This window comes from Tachysurus fulvidraco, chromosome 14 (assembly GCF_022655615.1).
Source record: "Tachysurus fulvidraco isolate hzauxx_2018 chromosome 14, HZAU_PFXX_2.0, whole genome shotgun sequence".
In the NCBI taxonomy this organism is placed as follows: domain Eukaryota; kingdom Metazoa; phylum Chordata; class Actinopteri; order Siluriformes; family Bagridae; genus Tachysurus; species Tachysurus fulvidraco.
In genome coordinates, this window is record NC_062531.1 from 5368913 (window position 1) to 5378308 (window position 9396).

Below are 9396 nucleotides of genomic sequence, written 5' to 3' on the forward strand. Positions count from 1 at the left end.
TTTTCTGTTTTAAATGAGAAATAATAATAGCATGACCATACATAAAGAGATTCAAAAGTGTAAAGTCCTTTATGTGGGTCCTAATGACAGGGGGCGGAGTTAGTTTCAGGGCCAGAAAAAATGTCAACAAAAGCTTAAATATAAGAAACTAGTCAGATCAACTGTACGGCAATACTGCAATTTATACTTTCACTTAACAGCGATTATATAAGTTTTTATATTTAAATAATCACCTTTTAATTTTTTTTAATGACAAACTACACCATTAATGCACTAAAATAGCATTCTTTAAAAATAAAATATTCATATTAAACTCCATCTTCTGTTTAGATTACATCTTAGTGTCCTTTCAGGGACTTTTAGCATCTTTCCCCTAGAAAACTTTGTGACGACATGCCGGCATTGTACTGTACATACATCCGAAAGGGGAGTCTGAGATTTGCGAAAATACAGTGGTGACTCTTTTATTGGGGGGGAGGGAGGGAAAATGATCAATAAATCAACCTCTCGAACTGAGATGAATTATTTACAGAAGAGCACAAAATTGCAATGGAACAAATGCATGTATACAAGGAGCAGATAAGCCAGAACTGTTTATCATACAGCAAGACGAGTAGCTGGGAATTTCAGTCCTTTTATAAAGCATAGATCACAACAGATTTACAAATATGGTCAATATATGATACTTAAAAAAAAAAAAAAAAAAAAAAAAAAACATCAATTGTTTACTTAAGTCCAAACTCAGTTTTAAATACAAGTTTTTTTTAGTCCTTGTCTGCGCCTTCTGATGAGACAAAGACCAAAGACAAAATCCAACTCATCCGATGACATCTCCCCAAAAAAAAAAGTCAAAGAAACTTTTAAGACTCATGTTTCATAGTTCATACGTATTTACAATAAACCCTTGTTGTAAGCAGGACAGGAACGTTTGCTCTGGATACGGTAGAGTCCAGCATGAGTCAGAACGCATGAGAGATTGCGAGGAAGACCAACAACACTGGTTTTTTGCAGTTCTTACGTCCTGCAGGATCCCCTTCACTTTATGTGCACAGGCTTTTCCTCCGGTTTTAACCTCTTCCGCTTCGGCTGCACGAAATCGTCATCCGATTCCTCTGCGGCTTCCTCGGTGGTGCTTTCATCCCGAGATCTTTTCTCTGGTTCCACTGGGAAACTCTGGTCAGGATAGATCATGGCCAGCTTTTCCTCGAAGTACAGACTCACGGCCTTCCCTGCCTCGGCCACCTCGGAGTCGGCCTGCGAAAGGGAAGAGAGAAAGGGAGGGAGGGAGGGAGGAGAAAGGGGACAGAGAGATCGAGAAGAATGAGAGATGAGGAAGAGCAAAAGAGGGGAGAATTAGAGCAGAGGGTTAAGTGGCTCGGACGCCAACGCACCTGCCCAAACCCTCCATCGGTGTGTGTTTTACGGAACGGCTTACCTGCACATTACTCTGTTTCTCCTCATCATATACCTGGATTATTCGAGACATCTAAAAAAGGGGTTGGTGATAGTGCAATAAAATAGGAAAAAAAAAGAAAAACAGAAAGGGGGAAGAAATATTTTATACCATACATACAGAGAGGCGACAACCTCAACTGTACTTGAGGAGCATAAAATGTCCAAGGAGCACAATATTCAGTCTGAATTAAAAAAAATAAAAATAAAAATAAAATTTTTTTTTTTTTTTAAAAAAAGGTCAATGTTGTTGATGTCTCTGTATTTTGATAAAATCTTTGTCTGACAACAACAACAAAAAAATTCTCGAATTGATAAAGTATATAGTGCTTCTTTGACATTGATTCCAGCAGAGGCATTGCAAGAAAGAATACTGTAAAGTCACGGAAACTTTCCTGTCACATACACATAATTCCTGATCTACAAAATTTTGGCACGGACATCTCGAGATGTTTTTACTGAATAAATACAAGTTTGTTAATGACATGAACGCCAGTCACAGATGAAGAGCTGATACACAGTGAATAGAGACAGACAAAGAAGCCTTTGGATGTCTTGTGGTCTTTAATAATCCCTTCACCGATCGCTTTCATTAAAAGACTTGATTACATTAAGAGCCTTTGAGCCATGATGGCATTTTAGGAATTGACCATCAAGGTGCTTAATATATGTGGATAAATTACGACGACACTCGATCAAAGATCAGCTCCTCAAAAATCTAGTTAAACGAGTTAGCAGCGAGTGTTGGGCCACGATTAAAAGCTAGCGTTAACACTTCCTCGGGTGATCTGATCACGAGTGGACGGCTGAGGTGTTTACAGATAACACCTGAGACTGGATTTCATGAATCACTTCGAAATTGTCCTCTATTCACACAGCATTTACTTTCATTTACTCCATCACCTTGTGTGGAAACATTGTTAGTTAAATGTGAACCCTATTACTCCCAAGCCACCGATAAAAGACCTTTTAAAAGATTTTTGCAGCCTCTCTCGTGGGCGGTGCGGATCGAAGAGACACAGGGCTCGTGTCCTTTTAAAAGCTTCTCAAGAACTCTGTCTAACTCTTAGAACATGGTTGTACAACCACGCAACCTACGTGTGTCATCATTGATCCAGATCATTGGGTCACTTTACAAGTGAAGACGATTCCTGGAAATGCCACAGGCTTGCCAAGAAAGAGTGCCGTCATGTGACCGGCGTGCTAGAAGTCTGGTGCAGATTAAGACCTCTGGTGCTCAAACTATGCAATTACACTAGATTCCTACTCAACTGAATGCTGATTACCGGGATGTGAATAGCACCTTTTCGGCCTAAACGTGTTCAAGTAAGAGTTTTCTGCTGACGAGCAGAAGACGATGACGGGTTACTGCTGGTAAAAGATAAACGCAGACTCCTATAAAAGACTTACTTAAATTAAAAGTTATTTGGATTATTTGAGTATCGGATTAAATCGGGTATGACAGAGGAGCTTCAGGCGAGTAAAGAGTTAAAGGAATGTGTTGAACAACTCGTATACATTTGATTCAACACGTCGTTGGAACTGAACACCATTTCCTCCGGTTTCTGTTTTGATGATGATGATGATGATGATGGTGGTGGTTGTGGGCACCGCCTAACACAACACCGAAGGAGTAGAGCACCACGGGACATGCGGTTAAAGGGAAATAATTACCGTCGGTTTTGGGTGAGGCAGGCTGATGTGACGCGGAGGTGAGCGTAACCCCGCTACCTTCGAGCTGCATCACAATCAGGTTGTTGATTGTTTTCCCTTAACGCTACATCCTGTCACGTCGTATTCCGTATATAATCGGCGTAAAAGTGACGGAATACTTTATAATGCCGATGGATTTAGGGCTCGATGATTGATGACGGATCGGTCTACCAGGGGACGTGTTTTGCATTTCAAATCTATTTGCTTAACAGTGATTTTCAAAATGTAAAAACCCCCACCCCCACCCCGTATTGATTTGTTTAATATGTTAAGTAGAACTAGTTTACATATTAATATAAAGTCATTTGAATAAACAAACATTCAAATCTATCCAAGGCTTCTGTGAGAAAGCACCGTATCACTGAACTCAATTATCAGGCAACATCTGGATTTTTACTTAAAAAAAATAAATAAATAAATACAATTAAAAAAATTAATTAAACAATAATACAAAATAAAAAAAAAATAACATGCAATGTGTGTGACACAAATGTAACAGTGGGTGGCAAAGTGTTTAAAATACTGAACAGCCATTGCATTCATAAACACTACAAAATGTCCATAAGCCATAATCAGGTCCATTCACTTGTTAGTACGGGTGTGTTACGAAAGATCGAGTGTACACGGTGCTCCAGACTCATGCAAAACAAACTGCTTCCCGTGTGCTGATTCGAACAACGGACATTTACATCTATTTGTTTTTGTTACGTATTTATCCGAAACCAACTGCGAGTAGGGAATAAATACCTTTTTTTTTTTTTTTAAAGAATAAAATCCAAACACGGACACACGCGCGTACACACACACACACCACATCATTGTTCCTGCATGCATTAGATCCCAGACCCTTAGCTGGCGTGGACATGCTCTCACTCACCTCGTTGTACTTGGCACAGTTGCTGAACACCAAACGGACGTCGTAGACAAACTCTTTGGGGCTCTGGTAGTGCTGCGGGTGCTTCCTCTGCAGCTTTCTCTTCACCAGGTTCAGGTCCATGGGGTGTTTTATGATCTTATAGTAGTTAGGCACCTGGTTTAAATAAACAAATAATTAAACAAGTCTAGCTACATCTTGCCCATTAGGGATAAATATGGATAAATTCAAATAAATGTAGATGAACATTTTATGTTGTGTAAAGCCGCTTTGAGACAGTGTCCGTTGTTATTGATAAAAGCGCTGTACGATTAAAATCGAATGGCTCCTGGACGGCTTCGGTGCGACGATTTTACGTTTCCGTATGACTGAGTAGGCGATAAAGGGTTAAAACAACCTAACAAACTCCCTCACTACATGAACACTAACACTGGGAGACTCAGTGATAAACTAAAGGTTAAACCTGACGAAGGAAACGCTGCTCGAATGGCAAAACGTAATAATCTAACCATCTTACCGAAGAAGGAACCGGTTCCTGAAACTCTACACTCAACTCGTGGCAGAATAAATGAAGCAGCAGACGCTCACACCTCTGTAAAACAGGCAAAGAAACATTTTTTTTTTAGAAAAAAGACACACTAAAAAAATGTACTGAATTCTGATTATATACACCATGACAATCAATAACATGTACATAGCAGTAAGTGTCAGTCAGAGGAAACTCACCCTCTTGTCCTCAGGACTCAGACTCTGCTCGCTCGGGTCTTTCTTACTAGGAGGTTCGTCGTCACAATTATACTCTATCTCAGGGTTGGACAGACTTCTGCAAAATGTGCACATCCAGTCTCCACTGTATGAACAGAAAAGAAAGGAGAGAGAAAGGAGAGAGAGTGAGGAAGAGGAGTGAAGCTGCAGAAAGTCGAGGTCACGCGTCCTGGCTCGTGATTTGTCTAAGAAGTAACCTACGTGGCTTGATTAAATGGACACGGGGTGTGTTTCAAATAAAAGCAGCTGTCAAGTCCTCGTGAGAAGCCATTTAACGTGATAGCCTTCTGTCATTAAAATGAAAAAAATAAAAAATACTTTGCCACTGTCTGTCTCTTTGCCGTTGAGGAGGATTTACGTGCCACTGTTTTATCTCACTGATCACAAGCCACTATTTGAACCTGGTGCATGTTGTATTTGTCCAATCTTGGTTGTGGACACCGCAAATATGTACACAGGAACAGGGTTTAGGGATGTACGGTGTGATGCGTCAGACTATAAACAACAGCCAGGATTAATGGTTAAAGGTGGGGTCTCCGTTGTTTGAGAAATGCTTCAGAAAACTGTGTTGGGCCGCCAAACAAAACAAAACCAAAATAACTTGTAGCCAATGAGCAGAAAGGGGCGTGTCAATATCTTGTCAATATGCGGTGGAGAGTGTTCAGTGTGCATGTGTGACATTAGCAGAAAGCGGTTTTAACATTGACATGGAGGATAAAAACAAAGAAAGAAAGAAAGCGAAGAAAGGCTTACGATAAGGCAAGAAGTAGGACGTGTTAATATAGGATCAGCTTTCCAGCGCTGGAGAGAACTGAATGTCTTCCGCGTGAAACGGAGATAAACCTTTCACGGTACAACACACAGTACTACAAAAACACATTTGTTTTTACCAGAGTATTAGTCATTGAGTTCGTTTATTGATTTAAAAAAAATATATCCCCTCGGTCAGCTGCCCCAACAGGTTCTGGCATAATACTTGTCTGGTGTATATGTGGGGCAGAGCTATCAAAACAGGGGTGGGAACCATTTGGGTTAGGGGCGTGTTTGTTTTGTTGATTTCAAATGTCAACATTGGCTTTCAAACAACAGAGACCCTGCCTTTAACTCGGTGTAAAGTGTGAGCAGTGCGAATGGTTGAAACAGGACATCCCAGGAGTGTAGAGTGCTCCAGGGTAACTATAGGATGCACCCATGGGTTATGATGGTTGACGCTAACCTGGGCGAGGAGCGGAGTGTAGGAATATGACAGGTAATGTGGAAAACTTTAGGGCAGCGGTCACAGCACAGGAGTTCTCCCCCATTCTGACACACTGCACACCAGTCTTCGTTCGGGTCGTCCTCTTTTCCTTCCGTGTTCGACTGGCTGTTAGCGTTGGTCTGAGAGCCGCTGGTGCTGCCCCTCTGAGAACGATGGGAAAACACAGTGGTCTGGGTCCCGTTGGTGAAATGAGCGCTGCCTTTGAAGCTCGGGTTCTGTGTGCTGCTACAGGACGGCGGCTGGTTCTCGCTCTGTGGCTCCGTTTTGATGTTTTCTCCCAGCGTCCTTAAAATGTCCTGCACAGAACCGGTGGACACGGAACCCAGCACGGGGAGAGGAGGAGTCAAGCTGGCCTCTGGACTGCTCATCTAGACACAGGGATGAGAACGGAAATCAGTGATAGACTAGCACACCAGCACAAATGGTAACACATAATGGTAGAGAGAAGTGTCATGCTTCAGAGAGGAGTCAGAATACCATGCAGGCGCTCCGTCGACCATCTTTGCCCCGCTCTGACTTGACGTTTGCCCCGGAGAATCCACACTCTTCCTCAGCTCCAGGCTCCTGTTTGACCTTCACCTGTTCCGGTGCTGTGTTCCCGGGCCCTGAACTACCAGCTGACCCTCTGCTACAACACACACACACAGTTTTGGTGGGTAACGTTATGTAAATGAATAAAAAATACTGGATACGGTCACCATGTGAAAGAACACTGTGTTCACCTCGCACATGCTCCTGTTAATTATCACATCGTTCTAATGACCAACACGAGGGGAAAAGTGCAACAGCACAGCAAGTTTAGACTGCTACAATGCACCACTTACCTGCCGCGACTTCCTGTGCTGGAGGAGCTGGACGGCCGTACAGGAGTGAGCGAGTTCGATAACCCTGGAAAACAATTAACATGCGTTTGAAACAAAACATCCATACACGTGTCACTAAATATATATATATATATATATGTATAGTCATTTTGCTGTTAAATTTGTTCACCTTATCCATAGCATATCACCACTATTCTTACTGTACTTACTAAAGTGTTCTTACAGATAATAACAATAACAATATTTTAATAACAGCAATGATTTTCTTGTGATCCTCTACTTCTTTCGTGCACAGCTATTATTTACTTCTTTTTTTTTTCCATTCTATTTTGTTTTTAGACATATGCAATAGTCTGACGTACCAGATGACCCCGGGGAGTGTGTGGAGGGACCCGGTGAGGAGTTGAGGTTGCTGGTTGCCAGAGTTGGGAGTTGAGAGTTAGCAGAGATGCAGCGACTCAAGATATTGTCCAACATGGTGGAACCTGCGTCTTCCAACTGACAAACAAATAACATAACATAACATTTTCATAAGTAGATCCTAAAGAGTTCAAACCAGTAGAGATAAGCTCAGTTCAAGAGCAGGGTGTGTTTGTGTACCTGAATGGGAGGGATGTCAGGGAGGCAGGGTAGGTTCTCAGGGTTGGTCACTGAAGGAATGAGCTCGATGGGGCCCACTAGAGGGCTGGTGGGACCCCGGTGGCTGTGGGCACTTGCCATACTGGCACTGGTAGGGCTGGTGGGGTTGGTGGCACTGACGTTGTGCATGGATGTAACAGGGAAGGGGCCTGCGTGGCCAGGATTGGAGTGCTGAAAACGGGGAAAAGAAAACGGGTCGAGATGCTGCGGAATGATGTTAAACACTACTCCAGAGTCCAAAACGTAACGCGTGTAAAGCACTGACCTGTCTCTGGAGCTGCGGTTGCATCATGGGATACGGCTGCCCGTTAAGCCGAGGCTGTGCCACAGGCATGCGGTTCTGTGAGTTGGCCATGCGCAGGTGAGGGGGAGGAGGGTACATGTGGGGCCCGCCGTTAACACCCTCCCTCTGCAGCGACTGCATACTGATGAGTCTTGGAGGCTAAAACAAAAAGACAATGCTTATTAGCGATAATGCAGGATGCTGACTGAATTTTTTTTTTTTAAACAAACAAACAAATAAATAAATAAAACAGCCACTAATCAGAATCGTGTGAAAATGCATAAAAAAAGGTAATACAGGAAAAGTGTGACACAGACAGACACAGAGAGACAGACAGGCACACACACACAAACAGACAGACAGACAGAGACAGACAGACAGACACAGACACAACACACACAGACAGACAGACAGACAGAGACAGACAGACAGACACAGACACAACACACACACAGACAGACAGACACAACACACACACACACACACAGACAGACAGACAGACACAACACACACACACACAGACAGACAGACACAACACACACACACACAGACAGACAGACACAACACACACACACACAGACAGAGACACACACACACACAGACAGAGACAGACACACACACAGACAGAGACAGACACACACACAGACAGAGACAGACACACACACAGACAGAGACAGACACACACACAGACAGAGACAGACACACACACAGACAGAGACAGACACACACACAGACAGAGACAGACACACACACAGACAGAGACAGACACACACACAGAGACAGACACACACACACACACACAGAGACAGACACACACACACACACACACAGGCAGACACACACACACACAGGCAGACACACACACACACAGGCAGACACACACACACAGGCAGACACACACACACACAGGCAGACACACACACACACAGGCAGACACACACACACACAGGCAGACACACACACACACAGGCAGACACACACACACACAGGCAGACACACACACACACACAGGCAGACACACACACACACACAGGCAGACACACACACACACACAGGCAGACACACACACACACAGGCAGACACACACACACACAGGCAGACACACACACACACAGGCAGACACACACACACACAGGCAGACACACACACACACAGGCAGACACACACACACACAGGCAGACACACACACACACAGGCAGACACACACACACACAGGCAGACACACACACACACAGGCAGACACACACACACACAGGCAGACACACACACACACAGGCAGACACACACACACACAGGCAGACACACACACACACAGGCAGACACACACACACACAGGCAGACACACACACACACAGGCAGACACACACACACACAGGCAGACACACACACACACAGGCAGACACACACACACAGGCAGACACACACACACAGGCAGACACACACACACAGGCAGACACACACACACAGGCAGACACACACACACACAGGCAGACACACACACACACAGGCAGACACACACACACAGGCAGACACACACACACAGGCAGACACACACACACAGGCAGACACACACACACAGGCAGACACA

The 9396-nt window shown here is 43.9% G+C and overlaps 1 protein-coding gene across 3 annotated transcripts in view; it reads right to left on the reverse strand.

Annotated features, from left to right (window-relative positions):
- Positions 1 to 448: 448 nt before the first annotated feature.
- trim33 (tripartite motif containing 33) overlaps positions 449 to 9396 on the reverse strand; it is a 29389-nt gene continuing 20441 nt past the window's right edge. Inside the window, exons 10-20 of one of the 3 annotated variants that reach the window (XM_047823069.1) lie at positions 7791 to 7967; positions 7487 to 7696; positions 7249 to 7384; positions 6887 to 6950; positions 6540 to 6687; positions 6021 to 6430; positions 4766 to 4889; positions 4557 to 4631; positions 4043 to 4195; positions 1436 to 1486; positions 449 to 1254 (exon numbers count right to left, since the gene is read on the reverse strand). In XM_047823069.1, coding sequence (XP_047679025.1) covers positions 1036 to 1254; positions 1436 to 1486; positions 4043 to 4195; positions 4557 to 4631; positions 4766 to 4889; positions 6021 to 6430; positions 6540 to 6687; positions 6887 to 6950; positions 7249 to 7384; positions 7487 to 7696; positions 7791 to 7967 — 1767 coding nt within the window. In that variant the 3' untranslated portion in view covers positions 449 to 1035. Of the gene's footprint in view, positions 1255 to 1435; positions 1487 to 4042; positions 4196 to 4556; positions 4632 to 4765; positions 4890 to 6020; positions 6431 to 6539; positions 6691 to 6886; positions 6951 to 7248; positions 7385 to 7486; positions 7697 to 7790; positions 7968 to 9396 lie in introns of all 3 variants that reach the window. The other 2 variants (XM_027151553.2, XM_047823070.1) reach the window with 2 other exon arrangements.